Raw genomic sequence first — 23,106 nt, 5'->3', positions numbered from 1 at the left:
ACAGTTGCTGTGCACATTTGTCTGCAGGTTTTTGTGTAAATGTAAGTGTTTTGTTTTTGTTTTTCTTTCTTTTTTTTCTCATGTTGTTGCTCTTGGTAGTGAGGGCTGTGGCATCACAGCTCACAGCTCTTGGGCTTAGGCGATTCTCTTGCCTCAGCCTCCTGAGTAGCTGGGACTACAGGCGCCTGCCACAACGCCTGGTTACTTTTTTGTTGTTGCAGTTTGGCCCAGGCCAGGTTCGAACCCGCCAACCTCGGTATATGGGGTCGGTGCACTACCCACTGAGCCATAGGCGCCACCCTGTGTTTTGTTTTTCTTGTACTAAGGACCAAGAGAGCAATTGCTGAGTCAAATGTAGCCTGTCTGCTTAGTTTTATAAGAAACGACCAAACTGTTTTTCAATCTGGCCGTGCTAGTCTGTGTTCTCACTGCCAACATGGGAGTGATCAGCTAATCTGTGTACTCACCAGTAGTTGGTGGTGTCACTATTTTTTCATTTCAGCCATTTAAGTTAAATACTCACAGCTGAGCATGTTTTTAAGGTCATTATGCTAATATCTTGATCAGTCATATGGGAATTCACTAAACGGGTTTTGTGATTTAACCCTCTCTGAGGCTTCTGACGGCTCCATCTGTCCCTCAGCCTACAGAAGGAGGTTTAGTGTAAACGTGCAAATTTCTGCTTAAAGGTTTTGTTACCTAGAGTCCATGAATATTTGCTGAAACAGTACCAAGGCATGATTTTTTTTTTTTTTTTTTTTTTTTCAGGGAGCACAGGGACTTAAATTTTACCTTCCATTTTTAAGAGAGATATAGGAGAAGAAAACAGAGGCCCTGAATTTCAGGGAGAGCAGAGGAGTGGCTCTAGTGATAGGAACATCAGTTTCTTTTTTCTTTTATTTTTTTTTTATTGTTAAATCATAGCTAGGTAAATTAGTGCAATCAAGGGGTACAATGTGCTGGTTTCATATACAATCTGCAATAATGTCATCAAACTATTCAATGTAGCCTTCATGGCATTTTCTTAGTAATTTTATGTAGACATTTGTATTCTGCATTTAGTAAGTTTCGCCTGTACCCATTCTAAGATGCACCATACGTGTGGTCCAACCTACTACCTTCCCGCTACCCTAACCTCCTTGCTCCCTTCCCCTCCCTTGACCCTTTCCCCATATTCTTGTGCTATAGTTGGGTGATAGCCTTCATGTGAAATCTATAATTTAGCTTCATAGTAGGGCTGAGTATATTGGATACTTTTTCTTCCATTCCTGAGATACTTTGCTAAGAAGAATATGTTCCAGCTCCATCCATGTAAACATTAAGGAGGTAAAGTCTCCATCTTTCTTTAAGGCTGCATAATATTCCATGGTATATATGTACCACAATTTGCATGTCCATTCATGGGTCGATGGGCACTTGGGCTTCTTCCATGACTTAGCGATTATGAATTGGGCTGCAATAAACATTCTGGTACAGATGTCTTTGTTATATTGTGATTTTTGGTCTTCTGGGTATATACCTAGAGGAGGAATTATAGGATCGAATGGCAGGTCTATTTTTAGATCTCTAAGTATTCTCCGAACATCCTTCCAAAAGGAACGTATTAGTGTGCATTCCCACCAACAGTGTAGAAGCGTGTCCTTTTCTCCACATCCACGCCAACATCTCTGGTTTTGGGATTTTGTTATGTGGGTACTCTTACTGGGGTTAGGTGATATCGCAAAGTAGTTTTGATTTGCATTTCTCTTATGATTAAGGATGATGAGCTTTTTTTCATGTGTTTGTAGATCGTGCATCTGTCTTCTTTAGAGAAGTTTCTCTTCAAGTCCTTTGCCCACCCTGAGATGGGATCACTTGTTCTTTTCTTGCTAATATGTTTGAGTTCTTTGTGGATTCTAGTTATCAAACCTTTATTGGAGGTATAACCTGCAAATATTTTCTCCCATTCTGAGGGCTGTCTGCTTGCTTTACTTACTATGTTCTTGGCTGTGCAGAAGCTTTTTAGTTTGATCAGATCCCAGTAGTGTATTTTTTATGCTGCTTCCATTGCCTGGGGAGGCCTCCTCATAAAATATTCACCCAGGCCGATTCCTTCAGAGTTTTCCCTGCACTTTCTTCAAGTACTTTTATAGTTTCATGTCTTTAGTTTAAATCTTTTATCCAGTGACAGTCTATCTTAGTTAATGGTGAAAGGTGTGGGTCCAGTTTCAGTCTTTTACAGATCGCCAGCCTGTTCACCCAGCACCATTTGTTAAATAAAGAAACTTTTCCCCACTGAATGTTTTTAATTGGCTTGTCAAAGATCAAATAATGTTAAGTGGCTGGATTCATCTCCTGGTTCTCTATTCTGTTCCAGACATCTACTCTGTTTTTGTGCCAGTACCATGCTGTTTTGATCATTATCGATTTATAATACAGTCTCAGGTCTGGTAGCGTGAGTCCTCCTGCTTTGTTTTTATTGCTGAGTAATGTTTTGGCTATTTGAGGTTTTTTTCTGATTCCATTTAAAGGAAGTATTTTTTTAAGGAAATTAAAATATGACAATGGAGCTTTAAATAGGAATTGCATTAAAATTATATATTGCTTTGGGTAGTATAGACATTTTAGCAATGTTGATTCTTCCCAGCCCTGAGCATGGTATGTTTTTCCATTTGTTAACATTTTTAGCTATTTCTTTTCTTAAAGTTTCATAGTTCTCTTTATAGAGATCTTTCACATCCTTTGTTAGGTATACTCCCAAATATTTCATCATCTTTGGCACTACTGTGAAAGAAATAGAGTCGTTGACTGTTTTTTCAGCTTGGTTATTGTTGGTATATATAAAGGCTACAGATTTATGGGTGTTGATTTTGTAGCCTGAGACATTGCTGTATTCCTTGATCACTTCTAAAAGTTTTGTAGTAGAATCCCTAGTGTTTTCCTGATATATGATCATATTATCTGTGAAGAGTGAAAGTTTAATCTCTTCTGACCCTATGTGGATACCCTTGATCGCCTTTTCTTCCCTAATTGCAATGGCTAAAACTTCCATTACAATGTTAAAGAGCAATGGAGACAATGGGCAACCTTGCATGGTTTCTGATCTAGTGGAAATGATTTCAATTTAACTCTGTTCAATACGATATTGGCTCTGGGTTGGTGTAGATGGCCTCTATTAGTTTGAGAAATGTCCTTTCTACACCAATTTTCTTAAGTGTTCTGATCATGAAGGGATGCTGGATATTATCAAAAGCTTTTTCTGCATCAATTGAGAGAATCATATGGTCTTTATTTTTTAGTTTGTTTATGTATTGAATTACATTTATAGATTTACATATGTTGAACCAGCCTTGAGACCCTGGGATAAATCCCACTTGGTTGTGGTGTATAATTTTTTTGATATGTTGTTGGATTCTGTTTGTTAGGATCTTATTGAGTATTTTTGCATCAATATTCATTAATGATATTGGTCTATAATTTTCTTTTCTTGTTGGGTCTTTCCCTGGTTTTGGGATCAAGGTGATGTTAGCTTCGTAGAATGTGTTGGGTAGTATTCCTTCTTTTTCTGTATTTTGGAAGAGGTTTAGTAATATAGGTACTAGTTCTTCTTTAAAGGTTTGGTAGAATTCTGACGTAATTCTGGTCCTGGGATTTTTTTTTTTTAGGGAGATTTTGTATAGTCGATGCTATTTCGGAACTTGATATAGGCCTGTTCAACATTTCCACTTCATTCTGGCTAAGTCTTGGTAGGTGATGTACTTCCAGGTATTGATCGATTTCTTTCAGATTTTCATATTTCTGAGAGTAGAGTTTCTTGTAGTATTTGTTAACAGTTTTTGAATTTCTGAGGGGTCTGTTTTTATTTCATCATTACCATTTCTGATTGATGAAATTAGAGATTTTACTCTTTTTTTTTACTGGTTAGGTTGGCCAAAGGTTTATCTATTTTATTGATCTTTTCAAAAAACCAACTTTTGGATTTATTGATCTGTTGTATAATTCTTTTGTTTTCAATTTCATTCAATTCTGCTCTGAAGGTTATTTATTTGGTTATTATTTGGTTATTTATTTAATTAATTGTGCTGGGTTTGGGGTTGGAGTGTTCTTCCTTCTTCACTTGCTTGAGATTTCCCATTAAGTTATTAACTTCCTCTCTTTCCGCTTTCTTGAGGAAGGCTTGCAGTGCTATAAATTTCCCTCTTAGGACTGCCTTTGCAGTATCCCAGAGATTCTGGTAATTCATGTGTGTTGATTGTTGTTTTGTTCCAAAAACTTGGTGATTTCCTTCTTAATCTCTTCTATAACCATCAATCCTTCAGCATAAGGTTGTTTAACTTCCATGTTTTTGTATGGTATGCAGGTTTCTGTTGTTATTGAGTTTAACTTTTATTCCATGATGGTCTGAGAAGATGCAAGGAATAATTTCTATTTTTTTTAATTTGCTGAGGTTAGATTTATGGCTAGTTTGTGGTCGATTATGGAGTATGTTCCGTGGGCTGATGAGAAGAATGTGAATTCAGTTTTGTTGGGATGAAATGTTCTGTAGATGTCTGTTAAGTCCAGATGTTGGATGGTTAAGTTTAAATCTAAAATGTCTTTGGTTAGCTTCTTTTTAGAGGATCTATCCGGCACTGCTAAAGGGGTATCAAAATCTCAAACTACTATGGAACTGGAGGAAATCAAGTTGCTCATGTCTGTTAGAGTTTCTCTTATAAATTGAGGTGCATTCTGGTTGGGTGCATAAATATTAATAATTGAAATCTCATCATATTGAGTATTACCTTTAACAAATATGAAGTGTCCATCCCTATCCTTCCTTATTTCGGTTGTTTTAAAGCCTATTGTGTCTGCGAATAGGATTGCAACGCCTGCTTTTTCCTGCTTTCCATTTGCCTGGAGTATAGATGACCATCCCTTCACCTTGAGTCTATATTTGTCTTTTAATGTAAGATGTGATTCTTGTATGCAAAAGATATTGTGCTTCAGTTTTTGTATCCAGTCAGCCAACCTGTGCCTCTTTAGGGGACAATTTAAACCATTCACATTAATTGAGAATATTGATAAGCCTTTCCAGAGTCCGGTGTACATTTTTAATCCTTTTGCGACTGTGGAAGTTGGAATTTGATCAAAATTTTCTGGGTGGGTTTACTTTTGTGGTGGAAGATTACACTGGTCTTTATGGAGGATAAGTCTGAGAATATCCTGGAGAGCTGGTTTAGTTATGGCAGATTTCTTCAACATGTGAATGTTGTTAAAGTATTTAATTTTGCCAGCATAAATGAAACTCAGTTTAGCTGGATGCAGGATCCTGGGTTGAAAGTTATTTTGTTTTAGGAGATTCAAAGTTGATGACCATCCTCTTGTAGCTTGAAAGGTTTCAGCAGAGAGATCTGCAGTTATTCTAATATTATTGCCCTTGTAGGTGATAGTTTTCTTTCATCTGGCTGCTTTCAGAATTTTCTACTTCATATTAACTTTAGTGAAATTGATTATGGTGTGTCTGGGGGATGTTTTATTGATTATGGTGTGTCAATAAGGGGTTGAGCTGTGCTGGAGTTCTCAAACTGTTTTCTTTCTGAATTTCAGAATCTCTTGGCATGTCTGGAAAGTTCTCCTTCATAATCTCATGGAGAAGAGACTCTGTGCCTTGTGAAGCCACTTCGTTGTTTTCAGGGATCCCTATAAGACGAATATTGATTTTCTTCGAATTATCCCAGAGCTCTCCGAGACAGTGATCTGTTTTTGCCCTCCATTTCTCTTCCTCTTTGACAGTTTGGGAGCGTTCGAAAGCTTCGTCTCCAGTGTCTGAAATCCTTTTTTGTACTTGCTCCATTCTGTTACTGAGGTATTCTACTGTGTTTCTCTGATCTTTGAGGGCTGCAACTTCTTGTCTCAATGTGTCAAAATCTTTGGTCATTTGGTCTTTGAATTTGTTGAATTCTTGAGATATCTTTTGGGTTACTGCTTGGAATTCTAGTTCGATCTTATTTGCTATCCAGATTCTGAATTCAATTTCTGACATCTCAGCTATTTGTTTGTGCATGGGATCATGTGCTGTGTCTTCCCCATTGATCCTTGGGGGAGTTGATCTACTCTGATTATTCATATTGCCAGAGTTTGTCCGTTGATTTTGCCTCATGATTGTTTTTTCACCGTTGCCTCTAGCTGTCCTCAGTTGGGGAGGTGCTTCTCCAAGATTAGACCCCAGCGGGGTCACTCTTTTGTTGCTGGATCTTTGTAGGGAGTGACCCTGTGTAGCTCCTCTGGGGCTGCCCCAACCAGAGAGTTCTGGTTGTGGGAGCAGCTCCGGAGTGTGACTCACCCGGATCCAGCTACAGGGTGGGGGAGGGGATGCACACGGTTCTAGGAGTGCCTGGTGTCTAGTGACTTTGGCTCAGAGAGCCCAAGGCTCCAGCAATCTGGCCAGGAGAAGGGCTCTGCACAGAGGCAGGAGGGCGCCAGAGGGCATGCGGCTACCAGAGTTCATGGCCAGTGAGCAGGCCAGTGTGGAGGCAGGGAGGGTACAGGAGGGAGGATTTGGGGTTGCGCGGCTCCTGGAGTTCCTGGCCAGGGCGTGCAGAGGCCCAGCGGGCGCAGCTCTGACCAGGGTCTAGACGGGGGCAGATGGCTGATAGCGGCACAGCTCTTACGGAGGTCCGGGCACCAATAGCTGATCGTGCGCAGCTCTTATGGAGGTCTGGGCACTGGTAGCTGATCCTGCACAGCTCTTAAGGAGGTCCGGGCCTGAACATCAGTTTCTTGATATTTCCCAGCTTCAGAGATGTCCCGGTGTCCTCCCTACAGGTCTCCCAGTACCTGCAGGTCACCGCGTTACAGAGACTGCTGGCGAGGCATGATTTTTGAAGCTTCACTTAGATCACTTTTTAAAACCTGTAGTTTAATATTTTCTTTTTAGAAATCTTTGGCATAAGCAAAAGTTGTGATAGTTGCCATTTGCTACGCGTTCACCATGGGTCACGACTTCTTTGTAAGTTCTTTATGTGTGTTGTCTTTTAATACTTAAAAAGTGTACTCCTGTACTTTGTAGCAGTCGGTGTTGTTGAGCTGGGCTGGTAACAGACTCCTGGTGCTCACTGTGTATGTGGCAAGTGGTGACCGTCCTGCTCTATTCCATAGATGATTAATTTCTGCTGACATGGGAAGATTGTGGAAATGTCTCATGTCTTTACTTCATGTGAGCAAACCATAATCCATGTGGTATTAAAAGTGGAATTGATGAGTGGAAGGTTTCATTGAACAGGGTGTGATAAGCAAGCTATCCAGTCTCCCTTTGCTTTACAATGTCTGGAAGAATATTTTCTTATCAAATTAAAATTCCTATTTTGTAATTATCACAAATAAGTTTTACATCTTTCTTTTCTACTTCTCTTCTTTTTACCTACTAGACAGCTTTTAAATGATGTATTTGTTTTTATTTTTTATATTAACAGGTGACCGTTAAAGGATTTGAACCTTTAATTCAGTTTGCATACACTGCTAAACTGATTTTGAGTAAAGACAATGTGGATGAAGTGTGCAAGTGTGTGGAGTTTTTAAGTGTACATGATATTGAGGAATCCTGCTTTCAGTTTCTCAAATTTAAGTTTTTGGAGTCCACTGCAAACCAGCCAGAATGGTCGAGAAAAAAGTGCTTTCCATCACATTGTCCAAAGACAGACTATAAATTTTCACTTTTGGAGAAGAGGGATCTAGAAATTGATGAAGTGAAGGAATTTCTGGAAAATAAAAATGTTCAGACCCCTCGATATAAACTCTGCATTTCTCCAGGAAACACAAAAGTATCACCTCCTCTACAAGACAGTGCCAGTCAAACCTGCGAGTCCATGTGCTTCGAAAAGGACTCTGCTCTAACTTTGCCATCTTTATGCCCCAAATACAGAAAATTCCAAAAAGCATTTGGAACTGACAGAGTCCGCACTGTGGAATCCAGTGTCAAAGACGCTCGTGCTTCTCTGCAGCCAAATGAGACACCCGAAAGTGAGTGCCCAGGAGGGGCCCCTGAGTGTGTGGATTTGCAGGTGGTTTTAAAATGTGGAGAAAATAAATTGGCAATGGACCCTGAAGAAACAAAGAAGGAAGATCTTGTTTCTCAATGCCCAACTGAAAAAACAGAAGAGACTCCTTTCCCCTACGGTTCTTCCACAGACCCTCACGGGCTCTATTCTCTGTCTCTTTTACACACATATGACCACTATGGTGACTTGAATTTTGCCGGTATGCAGAACACAGCTGCGATAACAGAAAAGCCTTTGTCAGGTACAGACATTCAAGAAGAGAAAACGTTTGGTGAAAGTCAAGATTTACACCTGAAATCTGACTCAGGTCCTAGGGAAGATAGTAGCCTTGCCTCTGGCGACCGGAGCAGTGTGGAGCGAGAAGTGGCAGAACACCTAGCGAAGGGCTTCTGGAGTGACCTTTGTAGCACGGAGTCTCCCTGCCAAGCTCAGTTATCACCTGCTGTGGCCAAGGATGGCTCAGAACAGAGCTACTCCCAGAAGCGGTCGGAGTGTCCCTGGTTAGGGATCAGGATCAGCGAGAGCCCAGAACCAGGTCAGAGGACTTTCACAACGCTGAGTTCTGTCAACTGCCCTTTTATAAGTACTCTGAGTACTGAAGGCTGTTCAAGCAATTTGGAAATTGGAAACGATGATTACGTTTCAGAACCCCAGCAGGAACCTTGTCCGTATGCTTGTGTAATTAGCTTGGGAGATGACTCTGAGACGGACACAGAAGGGGACAGTGAGTCCTGTTCAGCCAGAGAACAAGAATGTGAGGTGAGATGTTCTTTCTTCATTGTTTATCAGACATTAATTGAGATTTGCTCTGGGTCAGCTCCCATCGTGTCACTAGGGCTATGGGCAGGCCCAGGGAGGGAGGAGGGAACTCATAGGCAGTTAACTACAAGACTGATAAATCCTAAAAGAGATGAAATTTGAGGGACTTATCTCTTCATGCATTTCAAGTAAGCATATTTATATTAACTATAGAGTAGGTTCACCCCTGGGCCATGTAACTGTTTAAATCAAATGCCATATCCCAAGAGAAAAAAGAATGATTCTGTGGTTATTACATGACAGTGCCATGAAAAATACAGCATTTATTCATTCAGTCTTATTCATTGCCACAAGGATCTCCGGACTTGGAGCTAGTCACTGAGCAGTGGTTTAGCAGTGACTAGTTATAGGAACGTGGCTTCTCATGAAATTTTTTGGACTTAGTATTTTCTTGACCATTGATTCCCTCCCTGCCCCCCTTAGCCATTTCAGTCATTAGTTTAAGGATTGGCTTAATAATTTAGCATGAGTTACATGTAGCTGGCATAATATTAGTCATACCAGGTTTGATCTGTGTACTCTTTGTATAAAAGTTTAATTTGATAGTCACTGTTTATAAAATATTACTATAAATCCCATAATAATAGGGTTCTGTTCTTTTAAAAAATACTACTAACAATTCTTTTCTTAATATGATTTTATTTCAAAGTTCAATTTTCTTTTTAGAGTTGCAGTTTGTACTTTTAAATAAATTACTTGTCTGTTTTACACATTGCATTTTTGCCTTTTAGGATTTATTTATTTTTTATTGTATAAGAATACTTACTAAGACATCTAGCCTCCTAATAGACTTTTAAATGCACAATACAGTGTTGTTAACTATGGGCACAGTGTTGTGCAGCAGAGCTCTGGAACTTACTCATCTCGAGTCATTGAAACTTTACCCACTGAACAGCAATTGTGCCTTTTCCCCTCTGCCCGGCCTCTGGCAACTCCCGTTCCGCTGTCTGTTTCTCTGTGTATGACTATTTTAGATGCTTCGTCTAAGTGGGATCATGTAGGATTAGCTGTCCTGTGTGTGGTTTATTTCACTTAGCATAATGCCCTTCAAGTTCATCTCTATTGTATTGTAGCAAATGTCAGGACTTCCTGTTTATAAGACTGAGTAGTATTTGTTCGTCTGTCTGCCAAGTTTTCTTTATCTGGCCATTCATCCTGTGGACATTAGGTTGTTTCCACATCTCGGCTTTTGTGAGCAGTGTAGCAGTGAATAGAGGAGTACAGACATCCCTTCGAGATCCTGATTTTAGTTATACTCAGGAGTGAGATTGCTGATATGGTGGATATGGTGGTCGCATTTTTGATTTTTTTGAGGAACCTCCATACTATTTTCCATTGCAGCTGTACTATTTTCCCAGAGCCATTATACCAGGGATCCATTTTCTACACATCCTGTTCTTTAGCATTTTCTTTGGTTTTGTAGCTGTTAGATGACAGGTTTGGAAGAGGCCTTTTCCACCCTCAGCTTTGGAAGAGGGTGTATTGAATTTAATTTAAGAACTAATATGTGTATATGTTTGTATCTATAGATTTTTATGACATTTATAAATGTACCATTTGGAATTACTATGAAAAGAATGCTAAAAATAAAACATTTTAAACATTTAAAACATGTCACTAATTCCTGTAAGCTTGAAAGCAAGCTAATAGGTTGCCAGAATAACTGACCTATGTTTCCTTTGCATTTTTGACAATTAGTACATTTAAACTTCCACAATTTTATTATTTTTTAGACATTTATCTTTTTCAAAATTTAAATATGTTCAAAATGACATTAAAATATTCATAAGACTTTTCTAAACCCTTTCTGCATTGGCAAGTGAAATGTGTGGCTTTCGGAATGAGTTATATATGGCTGCCATTTTCATTTACAGAAAAATTTTTGTAAATGCTTTAGAAATTACTAGCATAATTACACCACTGTTAAGTTAGTGCTGCATAGTAATGCCATTCAAATAACAAATAGATTTCATTTTTATGTTGAGTAAAAATCTGTGGGGTATTAACATGTAATAGTAAAGTAACTTACATTCTGTCCTTCCTTTTAAATATGTTAAAATCTGTGAAATATGTTTGATCTGCTAAAAATATCTGCTTCTTAATTTTCCTCTGAAGTAGACTAGAAATATCAATGGTATTAATATTCATTATAGTGGATTGCATAGAGATTGGGAATAGAGTCTTATATTTTTTTCAAATCTGAAGTTCTCTGAGAAGCCACCCTTGATGTACGTCTTCACCTTCTTAGATTTAAGTATAATTACGAAATACCCCAATAATTACTAAGGTTTATTTTACCTTCTAGGTAAAACTGCCGTTCAATGCACAACGGATAATATCACTCTCTCGAAATGATTTTCAGTCCTTGTTAAAAATGCACAAGCTGACTCCAGAACAACTGGATTGTATCCATGATATTCGAAGGAGAAGTAAAAACAGAATTGCTGCGCAGCGCTGTCGCAAGAGAAAACTTGACTGCATACAAAACCTTGAATCAGAAATTGAAAAGCTGGTAAGTAGACTTTCTTATTACTTACTACTTTTTTGTTTTGTAGAAGAAATAACTACTTAAATTCTTGGGTCAGATATAATGCTCCGTTACATATTAATTTTAATCTGTATTAGTGATCATTTTAGGAAAATTATATCACATTTTCAGAAAGATTGGGAATAAAAAAGTAGGACTTTCATAGATATATTTTATTTACATAAATATTCTATGTTTTTTAGCACGACATACTATGATAGATATATAAGCACTATTTCTAGGTACTTTTCAAAAGTCATTTTCAAATTAAGCATATTTTTACTGTCTACCGAATCCCTAGTGATTGAGTAAAGATTAAAGAAATTATAAATCACTTTAATTTCTGTGTGATATTTTTGATGTCTATACTTGCTAATATTCCAGATGTTAGTTTAAATGCAGTAAAGACTTGAGTAACTTCTTTTGGCTGATACCGGAACAGACAGATCAAAGAACAGGCAGGTCAATGAGGAGCTGTCATCTACAGGAAAAGAATTCTGACAAGATAGGGTGATAAAACCTGAGAATTTTAATATCTACTGAGATCCTAAGTGAGAATTATGCTTGCTTATTGAATCTTATTTTCTAATCCCAGCAAACAAATACAAATTAAGTGAAAAATGGATTAACTTGTGCCTGTGTTTCTCTTTTTCCTGCTGGTTAGTAGAAGGAGGCATTGATGAAAGAGGACAGCTGTGATAGTGCAGACCAGGTATGGATCCTGAAGGTAGAATGTGCTTAAAGACAGCAGAGTGGCTACCTAGTAAGTGGTAATAGTGTTCCTTGAATATTCAGTTTTATGTCTTTGTTAATTATCGATGAGAGATTAAAGTTGTGATTGTAGCAAGTTTTCAAGCATGAACACTCTAGCTATGAATGGCAAACAGCAACTATTAAGAACTTTTGCCTTTTTATGCCTTCAAGAAAGGTTAAAAAATCAGGATGTGAGGGCAATCTGGCTGTGACATCTGTCACCCCATTGATTGTCAGGGTTGACTCAGCTGATTTGGCTGGCTAGGCGGGTGTCCCCTTCCTCATTGCTCCATGTGCGTCCCTCCCACTCAGTTGAAGAGGATGACCTTCCCCAATAGAGGAGGACTATTCTTCAGTCAAGGGTATACGAGTAGCTGCGCTCCCCTGCTAGAACCTCCAAACAAGCTTTCAAAAAAGGTTAAAAAATAAAAATTATATTATTTATATAATGGGCATATACTTTATGTAAAAAGATAAAGTGTAGCTATAAAAAGAGCATAACTGTATAACAATATAAAGGAGAAACCAAGTGGTTTACAAATGGAGGCATGAGAGTTATTTATTATTTTTTTATTGTTTGGGATTCATTGAGGGTACAAAGAATTAGGTTGCACTGATTGAATTTGTTAGATAAAGTCCCTCTTATAATTGTGTACTGCCCCCAAGAGTTGTGTCATACACTGTGACTCCCATCCCCTTCTTTCCTCCCCTCTCCCCACTTGTTCATTCCCCTATACTTGCCGCCCCCTTGCATTAGCTCACCTACTGCCTTCATATTAGAATACAGTACATTGGATTGTTGCTTCTCCATTCTTGTGATGCTTTACTAAGAAGAATGTGTTCCACCCCCACCCAGGTTAATACAAAAGATGTAAAATCTCTGTCTTTTTTAGTGACTGAATAGTATTCCATGGTAAATGTACACAACAGCTTGTTAATCCATTCCTGGGTTGGTGGGCATTTAGGCTATTTCCACATTTTGGCGATTCTAAATTGAGCTGTGATAAACAATCTAGTGCAAATGTCCTTATGACAAAAGAATTTTATTTCTTCTGGGTAGATGCTTAGTAATGGGATTTCAAGATCAAATGGGAGGTCTAGTTCTTTGAGGAGTTCTTTGAGGAGTCTCCATACTTTCCTCCAAAAAGGTTGTATTTGTTTGCAGTCCCACCAGCAGTGTAAAAGTGTTCTCTTCTCTCCACATCCATACCAGCATCTGCAGTTTTGAGACTTCGTGATGTGGGCCAATTTCACTGGGGTTAGGTGATAGCCCAGGGTATTTTTGATTTGAATTTCTCTGATGATTAGGGACAGTGAGCATTTTTTCATATGTTTGTTAGCCATTCCTCTATCTTCTCTAGGAAAGATTCTATTAATGTTGCCCAGTGAGATATGGGATTGTTGGGTCTTTTTTTTTTTTGTTAATTAAAATGAGTTCTCTATAGATCCTAGTTATCAAGCTTTTGTCCGATTGATAGTATAGCAGTATCTTTTCCCATTCTGAAGGTTATCTGTTTGCTTTGGTTGTTCTTTTTCTAGTTGTACAGAGCTTTTCAGTTTAATTCCCATTTATTTATTTTTGTTGTTGTTGCAATTGCCATGGATGTCCTCTTCATAAAATCTTTCCCCAGGCCAGTATCTTTCAAGTGTTTTTCCCACACTTTCTTCAAGGATTTTTATTGTTTTATATCTTAGATTTAAATCTTTTATCCATCTTGAATCAAAACTTTTGTAAGTGGGGAGAGGTATGGGTCCAGTTTCAGTCTTTTACATGTGGTTATCCAGTTCTCCCAGCACCATTTACTGAATAGGGATTCTTTTCCCCAGTGTGTGTTTTTGGTTGGTTTATAGATCAGGTAGCTGAAAGAGGTTTGTTTTATCTCACTTTCTATTCAGTTCCAAATATCAATGTCTCTATTTTTGTACCAATATCATGCTGTTTTGATCGCTACGGTCTTGTAGTGTAGCCAAAAGTTTGGTAGGGTGATACCCCTGGCTTTGCTTTTATTACTAAGAATTGCCTTGGCTATGCATGGTTTCTTTTCATTCCATACAAAATGAAGTTCTTTTTTCCAAATCTTGAAAGTATGATGATGGTATTTTAATGGGGATTGTGTTGAATCTGTAGATTGCTTTGGGTAGTAGAGACAGTTTAACAATGTTGATTCTTCCTAGCCATGAGCATAGTATGTTCTTCCATTTGTTAGTATCTTCTGCTATTTCTTTTCTTAGGGTTTCATAATTTTCTGTATAGAGGTCCTTTATCTCTTTTGTTATGTATATTCCTAGGTATTTCTTTCTTTTTTTTTTTTTGAAGCTTCATTTTTTTGAAGGAATTTGTGTCCTTGACTAGCTTCTCATCTTAGCTGTTATTGGCTTATACAAAGGCTACTGCTTTGTGGACATTGATTTTATATCCTGAGACATTGCTGTGTTTTCTGACTACTTCCAGGATTCTTGTGATTGAGTCTTTGGGGTTCTCTAAGTATAAGGTCTTATCGTCGGCAAAGAGGGAGAGTTTGACCTCCTCTGCACCCATTTAGATGCCCTTTATTTCCTTTTCTTGCCTGATTGTATTGACTAGAACATCCAGCACTATGCAGAATACTAGTGACAATAGGGGACAATGTTGTCTGGTTCCAGTTCTAAGTGGAAAAGCTTTCAGTTTTACCCCATTCGGTATAATATTAGCTGTGGGTTTGTTGTAAATGGCTTCGATCAGATTCAGAAATGGGCCACCTATGCCTATATTCTTAAGTGTTCTAATTAGAAAAGGATGCTGATCTTTGTTGTAAAATGATTTTTGGTCTTCTGGATATATACATAGTAGAGGAATTGCAGGATCGAACGGCAGGTCTACTTTTAGTTCCCTAAGTGTACAACAAAGATAATTGCACCAGAATGTTTATTGCAGCCCAATTCATCATTTCCAAGTCATGGAAGAAGTCCAAGTACCCTTTGACCCATGAATGGGTTAATAAACTATGGGGTATGTATACCATGGAGTATTATGCAGCCTTAAAAAAGACAAGAGACTTTACCTCTTTTATATAAAAGAGGATGGAGCTGGAACACATTCTTCTTAGTAAAGCATTTCAAGAATAGAAGAAAAAGTATCCAATGTACTCAGTACTATTATGAAAACAATATGTAATCACCTATACTTTCATACGAAAGATAAAACACAACTATAGCCCAGGATGAAAGAGGGAAGAGGAGGATGAGGTGAGGGGAGATGGGAGGCCAGGTGGTGTGAGGGTAATCGGTGGGACCTCATGTATGGTGCATATTGCAAGGGTACATGTCAAACCTAATAAGAGCAGAGTGCAAATGTCTTAACAAGTAAGGTGGAGGCTTTGTTAAACAGTTTGATGTAAGCATTCCAAATTGTATATAAAATCAGTACATTGTACCCCATAAATGCATTCATGTACACAGTTATGATTTAATAAAAAAATTAAGAGAAAAAGTAGAAAAGGATGCTTAATTTTTTGGAATGCTTTTTCTGCATCTATTGAGAGGATTATATGGTCTTTGTTTTTGCTTCTGTTGATATGGTGAATTACATTTATGGACTTGCGTGTATTAAACCAGCCTTGCATCCCTGAGATGAAACCTACTTGATTGTAATGAATGTTTTTTTTTTTTTTTTTTAAATGTGTAGCAGTGATCTGTTGGCTAGGGTTTTATTGAGAATTTTTGCATCTTCTATTAATTAGTGAAATTGGTCTGAAATTCTCCTTTTTAGTTGGGTCTTTTCCCGGTTTTTGTATTAAGGTGATGTTTGCTTCATAGAACATGTTGGGGAAGATTTTTTCCTTCTCAATTTTTTGAAAAACTTTCTGCAATATGGGTATAAGCTCTTCTTTGAAAGTTTGATAGAATTCTGTCATGAAGCCATCTGGAGCAGGGCACTTTTTTGTTGGGAGATTTTGTTTCTTCGATTTCAGCCCTTGAAATTGGTCTGTTCAAGAGACCTATTTCTTCTTAATTAAGTCTAGGGAGAGGGTTTGATTCCATGTATTGATCCATTTCCTCCGCATTATCACATTTCTGGGCCTAGAGTTTCTTGTAGTACTCAGAGATGATCTGTTGTATCTCTGTGACATCTGTTGATATTTCCCTTTTATGTTTTCTGATTGAGGTTAATAGAGATTTTACTTTTCTGTTTCTAATTAATCTGGCCAAAGGTTTATTGTTTTTATTTATTTATTTTTTTGAAAAACCAGCTTTTTGTTTTGTTAATTTTCTGAATGATTCCTTTGTTTTCAGTTTCATTAATCTCTGATTTAATTTTGGTTATTTCTGTTCTTCTGCTGGTTTTGGAATTGTTCTTTTTCCAATTTCATAAGATGATTCATGAGTTTGTTGATGCAGTCTCTTTGAAAGTTTTTATGAATGTAGGCATTGAATGCCATCACTTCCCCTCTTGAGACTGCTTTTGCTGTATCCCATAGGTTTTGGTAACTTGTGTCTTTATTGTTGTTATGTTTGAGGAATTTGATTTCCTCTTTTATCTCTTCCTGAACTCAACTATCATTCAGGATAAGGTTGTTTAATTTCCAAGTCTTTGTGTGGGGATGAATGTTTTTGCTTGAGTTGAGTTCCATCTTTATTGCCTTGTGGTCCTAGAAGATACAAGGTATAATTTCTATTCTTTTACTTTTTCTGAGGTTTGATTTGTGTCCTAGGATGTTGTCCATTTTGGCATATGTACAATGGGCTGACGAGAAAGAATGTATATTCCTTAGCTTTATAATAGTGTGTTCTGTATATGTCTATTAATCCCATTTGTTCTAGGTTCACATTTAAGTCCTTTGTATCTTTGTTTAGTTTCTGTTTAGAGGATCTGTCTGGTTCTGTCAGAGGGGTGTTAAAGTCCCTGACTATTATGATGGTATGGGATATCATATTGCTCAGACCCATCAAGATCTGTTTCATAAATCTGGGCGCATTTAAGTTGGGTACATAAATATTTAAAATTGAAATGTCTTCTCGTTATATTGTTTCTGTGACCAGTATGTAGTGTCCATCTTTGTCTTTCTTAACTTTAGTTTCTTTGAATCTACTTGTATCTGAAAATAACATTGCAACCCCTTCTTTCTTCTGATTTCCATTTGCTTTAAATACTGTTTTTCATCTGTTAACCCTCAGTCTTGATTTGTCCTTCAAGACTAGGTGTGTCTTCTGTAGACAGCATATGGATGGCTTGTGCTTTTTTTATCCAGTCAGCCAGCCTGTGCCTCTTCAGTGGTGAATTCAATCCATTGATATTTACTGAAAGAATTGATACGTGTAGTGGAGTTCTATTCATCTTATTTTGTGAAAATCCATTGTATAGTTTCATCCTTTTCGTCACTGTGGAATCTAAGTTTAGCTCTGGGTATTAATTTGCTGTTGGTCGATTGTGGTGGTCAGTGTTGAGAAGAGGTTTAAGTATTTCCTTAGAAGTGGTCTTGTTTCGGTGAATTTCCTCAGTGCTTGTGTATCCACAAAAGATTTGATTTCTCCATCAGTTTTGAAGCTTAATTTAGCAGGATATAGAATTCTGGGCTAAAAATTGTTTTTTGTTAAGGTTGGATGACCATGTTCTTCTGGCTTGGAAGGTTTAAGTTGAAAAATCTGCTTTCATCCTAATGGCTCTGCCTCTGTAGGTCATTTGGTGCTTACTCCTGGCTGCTTGTGGAATTTTTTCTTTCATCTTGACTTTGGACAGTTCATTACAATGTGTGTTGGAGAGGTTCTGTTTGAGTTGAGATGACCTGGGGTTCAATATCGATGTGAAAGGAGTGTGTCGGGGTCTTTAGTAAAACTTGGGAAGTTTTCATTTATGCATAGTCTCCAGTAGGGCTTCCATTCCTTTGCGACAATCTTCTTCCCCTTCAGGAACCCCTATTATTCATATGTTTGAATATTTTGTAGTGTCTTGTAGTTGTCTAAGTGTTTGTTCTGCTTTCTCTCTCTTCTTTTCTGCCTCTTTAACTACCTGGATTAACTAGAAAACTTTATCCTCTAGCTCTTAGGTTCTTTCTTCTCCATGGTCTGACCCTATATTTGATACTTTCTACTGCATCTTTACATTCCCTGATTGTCCCCTTCATTTCTTTTAAGCTCTGCTATATCCTTTGTATATTCTGTGTATCTGTCATCTGACTTTTGGTTCTATTTTCTCATCCATTCCTTTTATTGTCTTTATCATCTATATTTTGAATTGTTTTGTTAAATCCATTCTTTATAGGTGGAGTCTTCTGCAATAGCTGCCTCGTGGCCCCTTGGAAGAGTAGTTCTGTTTTGATTTTTCATGTTGCTTGAATTTTTCTGTTGGTTCCTCCTCACATGTTCTTTCCTCTTGTTCACTTCCTTGTCCTCCTTTTTACTTTTCACTACCTCCTTTGTTTAAAACAGAAGTCCTTGCTCTTGATGACAATATTTTGCAGTTGCTGGGACACCAGGCGGCGCTGTGTTTTTATAGGAGACAGAGAACACAGCCAGCAACCTCTATGATCCTTACTCCAAACTTAGTTGCCTTTGGTGATCACCTGATTGTTTCCTCAGCATTCAAACCCTGCTGGGTTAGGATCTTAAACCTCACAAGAATCCTGAGGGGGCAGGTCTCACAGTGCCCCCTGACTCCATTTCCCAAGGGATGCAGGAGTCCCTCAGTCTGTCCCACGAGTGGAATTCTGATCCCAGCAGGTGGAATTAAGAAGGCTGTGCTTTAGGTCCCTGCTAGGACCTTCTCACGACCTTGCCACAATGGCAGCCCCCTGGCTGCTGAGATCTTCTCAGTATGGCTGCCTTGCCAGCCACCAAATCTATGGCAAGTTCAGTCCAGTGTGCAGTCAAGTCTGGTTGCTGTGTACTGTTTGAGTCCACCCACTCTTCCAAGCTTTCCATTCAAGGTGCAGCTTCCCCCAACAACTGAAAACTCCAGAAAGACTTCCTCCAGTCCAAGATCTCTGTTGGGGGACAGCTGATCCCAGCTGGTTGCCATCACTTGCCTAATTAATCAGATTTCCACCACTCCAGATCATACACTATATCCAGCTCAGCACTTCCTCCCTGAGCTATGACTGTGGGTAAGGTCCCCACGCCAGGTATGGCTGGTTTTTCTCTTTTCCTTCAGTCATTCTAGGAGAGCTCAACTGAATGTTCCTTCTGGTCTGCCATTTTGCCTCAACATCTGGCATGAGAGCTATTAAAAGAAAAAAAAAAGAACCTATGTAATATTGGTGAATAATTAAATCTGTTAGAACCAACAAGGAAAAGTTAGGAATTCCATAGTATTTACTCATTTCTCTTGGAGTATCAGTCATACCTTTAGGCACCGGTGGTCTTTATTATTATCCAATTTTGAAGTAAACAGCTACCTTTAGACAGAGTATCGCATTTTGAGCTTTATTGTTCTGTACAGAGATGCTTTTTCTACTGTGGGGTTGTTATGTGAAGCTCTTTGAAATCTACAGGAAATTGTACTACTCAAGTTCTTAGTTCTGTTTCTGATAGTTCTCAGTCCTTCCTCTCAACTAGTTGTAGCTGTCAGAGTTTATCCAATTTTCTTACTGTGCTAAAAATAAACGAAAATAGAAATGAAACAAAACTTTTTGGAGGCTCTCTGACCCCTCTGCCTTTGCATTATAAGAGACGAGTGGGAGAAACAGTGTAAAACTCTGGGCTTCTGCACCAGACACTTGGTAACTACAAGCAGGCTATTTAATTTCTTTGTGACTTAGGTTTCTTATCTGAAAAATGGGATAATACTAGTTCCTACTTTATGGAGTAGGTGTTCATTTTGAGGATTAAGTGAGTCAGTATACCTAGGAACTTAGTGCCTGGGACAGGTCAGTACTCAATAAATATTGTATGTTTATTATTATTTCTAGATGATTATTATCAGTTTCCAGTTTTCTCTTTCTCAATTGGCTTCCTTCCTAATGCTTCCACCCGAACTATAAAGTCTGGGTTTGGATTTTACTTTTATAATGTAGTAAGATTTCTTTCATTTGGTCAGTGGAATAAGTACTGGTTAATTTTCAATACAAAGTAATTTTTGGTTTTTCAGCATTTTTTAATGAAACCAAAAAATCAGAGTGGTTAGTACCCTGTTTACTATTGAATTAATTTGGACTCTGGCCCCAAGAAATAGACCCTTGAATGAATGAATTTATTGTAAGAAGATAGATGTGTTTCATTTAGAAGCTGAAGAATGGAGCCAGACTCCATAAATAACAGGGGGCAAAGAAGTGCAAGACTGCTAGGAACTTGTAGCTCATCTCTGCTCCTGTCCTACGCTCCCCCACAGAATGGCTTTGTGTGCTACCAAGTGCACATGGGAAAAGGGCTGCTGCAAACTCCTGAATAGTCTCACTCTCCTTCAGGGACTAGTCTAGATAGAGACGGTGATTTTAGTCAGTTCTGAATTTGCAAGGAGGGAGAGCATCTTATTTGCCTGATTAGAGTTGGGTGTCATCTTCTGTGACTAGAAAGCAGGGACAAAATAGTGGAAGAGCTGAGTCCTCTTGTCTGAGCAGGCAGAGCAGACAGCTGACAGAGGTCTGCTGCACCCAGATGGGGGCCAGTCTGAGCTTCGTCCACTCTCTGACTTCTTCCAAAACAACCTCAAAGAAGTCAGGGTGGAGTTTTTGTGTCCGAGTGATTTGCTCTGTGTTTCAGCCTCCTTGAACTCCTGACTTTGTCCTTCACACTGCTTACACTGAGTTCCAGTGGTTTATACAGGCAGACTCCAGACGCAGAGTGTGAGGGGCACATTGTAGATCTATGTTCCGCCACAAATGTCTTTCTCAGGGAAAATAAGTAGGAAATGTGCTACTTATTAGCTAATAAGAAAGCTGACCCTTTTCCTAGAAGTAAAAGAATTTGATGTTTAAGGTATTTATTATGTTAAGTATACTTAGACTCTATTTATTGGGTGATGTTATGGATCTTGTCCTTTGTAAAAGAAAACTAAGAGCACTTATAGTCACATGTTTGTATTTAGTATCATAGAAAGTTGAGGATAGTGTCACCATGGGGGCGGAGCAAGATGGCAGCCGAGTAACAGCTTCCTTGCATCTGGGCACCGTGAGTCTGGGGAGATAGGACTCCAGGCATCTCTGGCTGCTGGGATCTGCCTATCATCACCCCTGAGAGGATACAGGGAGTCAGCGAGAGACTTCTGGACCCCAAGAGGAGGACTAAAACAGTGGAAAACCGGCAAGTGGTCGCGTGTGTTCAATCCGTCTAAACCCGCCCGCAACTGTAAGTTCAGTAGCAGCGAGACTGCAAACCAGAAAGGCCTTACCTGTGAACTGTTTTGGTGTCTTTGGACTTGGCACTCAGCTGAACTGCCCTGGGGAGAGCCTGAGCGGGAGTGCGGAGAACTTTGGCCGTTGTCTAGGGCCCCAGTCTGAGCCGCTGAGCCAGAAGGAGCTAATAGTGTTTGGCTCTGGGTCACAGGCAGCCATTGTGAGCGATCTGCCCCGGCAAGCTCCGCCCTCAGGGTCGCAGAGCTAGAATTGGGTGGGAGCTGGTAACCCAGCGACCAAGTAGCCTAAGGGCGGGGTCTGAGCCGCCTTGCAGCCCTAACCCTCGGGGGCAGAGGGAGACCAGTTTTGGCACACAGGGTAAGTGGATAGCCACTTCAGCAGTGATTCCAGCAACAAGCACTTCCCTGGGAAAGCTTCTCCTCAGCAAGTGAACAAGTTCAAAGAGCCTTTTAAGTGGGCTGAAGAGAGATTTAGGGTGTCTACCTGCTGGGGTTTGAGAAACTAGCAGCCTCCAGTCGTATCAGAACTGTGATTAACATCTCATACCCCAGAAGACCACGTGTTGCCCAGACAATATTCAATAACATATACATACTGCTTTGTTTTTGGTTGTGGTTTTTTTTTTTGTTTGTTTGTTTGTTTTTTTTGTTTATTTTGATGTTGTAGATTGTTGTTTTGTTTTTTAAGTTCAACCTTTTCCATACAGATCCTTTTTCTTTCTCAATTTTTCTAGTTTAATTATAATTTCCCATTGCTGCCTATTTCAATAATTAGAACTTCATTTTTGTTAGTGTTTCTACCGCTATTATTTGGTTTTCCACCCAATTTTATCCCGTAAAGTTTTCTGTTTGCTTGTTTTGGTTTGATTTATACCATTTTTATCTTTCCTCTCTACTTGGTGGAGGTGGGGTACTGTGTCTGATCAGGTTAGCAAAGAGCTGCTGACCTCAAGGGAACCACCCAACTGGGCACCCCCAGAAGGCAGTTTTTTTTTTAAGGTTGTATCAAAGTACCCTACTGTACACCTATATTTCTCCGTCTCCCTCTTTCTGTGCCTCTTTTCTTTTTGTCAATATTCCTTTTACCCACCCCCTCTCCTTTCTCTATTTTTCTTTTTTTTTCTTATCACTCGGTCCTCCTTTCTTTCATCCCTTTTTTGCTCTTCAACCTTCTCACCCTTCTGGTCCTGTAACCCTTAGTCCACAGGCATGAGAACTTAAAGAGCAAGAGGAAGTGAAAGGAAAATTAGGGCAAGGAAACAGATAAAAGAAATCACTCATGAGGAAGAATCAGCAGAAAACTCCAGGCAACATGAAGAACCAGTCCAGAACAACCCTGCCAAGGGACCATGAGGTAGCTACTGCAGAGGATTCCACCTATACAGAAATGTTAGGAATGACAGAAAGGGAATTTAGAATACATATGTTGCAAACAATGAAAGAAATGATGGAAACAATGAAGGAAACTGCTAATAAAGTGGAAAATAACCAATAGGAAATCAAAAACAGAATCAAATAAGAGATGAACGATGTGAAGAATATAAAAAGGATATAGCAGAGCTGAAGGAACTGAAACAGTCAATTAGGGAACTTAAAGATGCAATGGAAAGTATCAGCAACAGGTTAGACCATGCAGAAGAAAGAATTTCAGAGGTAGAAGACAAAGTTTTTGAGATAACTCAGATAGTAAAAGAGGCAGAAAAGAAGAGAGAGAAAGCAGAACGTTC

The 23,106-nt window shown here is 38.8% G+C and overlaps 1 protein-coding gene across 4 annotated transcripts in view; it reads left to right on the top strand.

Annotated features, from left to right (window-relative positions):
- Window positions 1-23,106, top strand: part of BACH1 (BTB domain and CNC homolog 1) — a 70,241-nt gene that overhangs the window by 26,704 nt on the left and 20,431 nt on the right. For all 4 annotated transcript variants that reach the window (XM_053565086.1, XM_053565085.1, XM_053565084.1 and 1 more), the window contains exons 3-4: window positions 7,431-8,774; window positions 11,140-11,346. In XM_053565086.1, the coding sequence (XP_053421061.1) occupies window positions 7,431-8,774; window positions 11,140-11,346 (1,551 nt within the window). The remainder of the gene's footprint in view (window positions 1-7,430; window positions 8,775-11,139; window positions 11,347-23,106) is intronic.

Source organism: Nycticebus coucang, chromosome 16 (assembly GCF_027406575.1).
Source record: "Nycticebus coucang isolate mNycCou1 chromosome 16, mNycCou1.pri, whole genome shotgun sequence".
Lineage (NCBI taxonomy): Eukaryota > Metazoa > Chordata > Mammalia > Primates > Lorisidae > Nycticebus > Nycticebus coucang.
The sequence above is the reverse complement of the archived record's forward strand: the minus strand, read 5'-3'. Positions and strand labels throughout refer to the sequence as shown.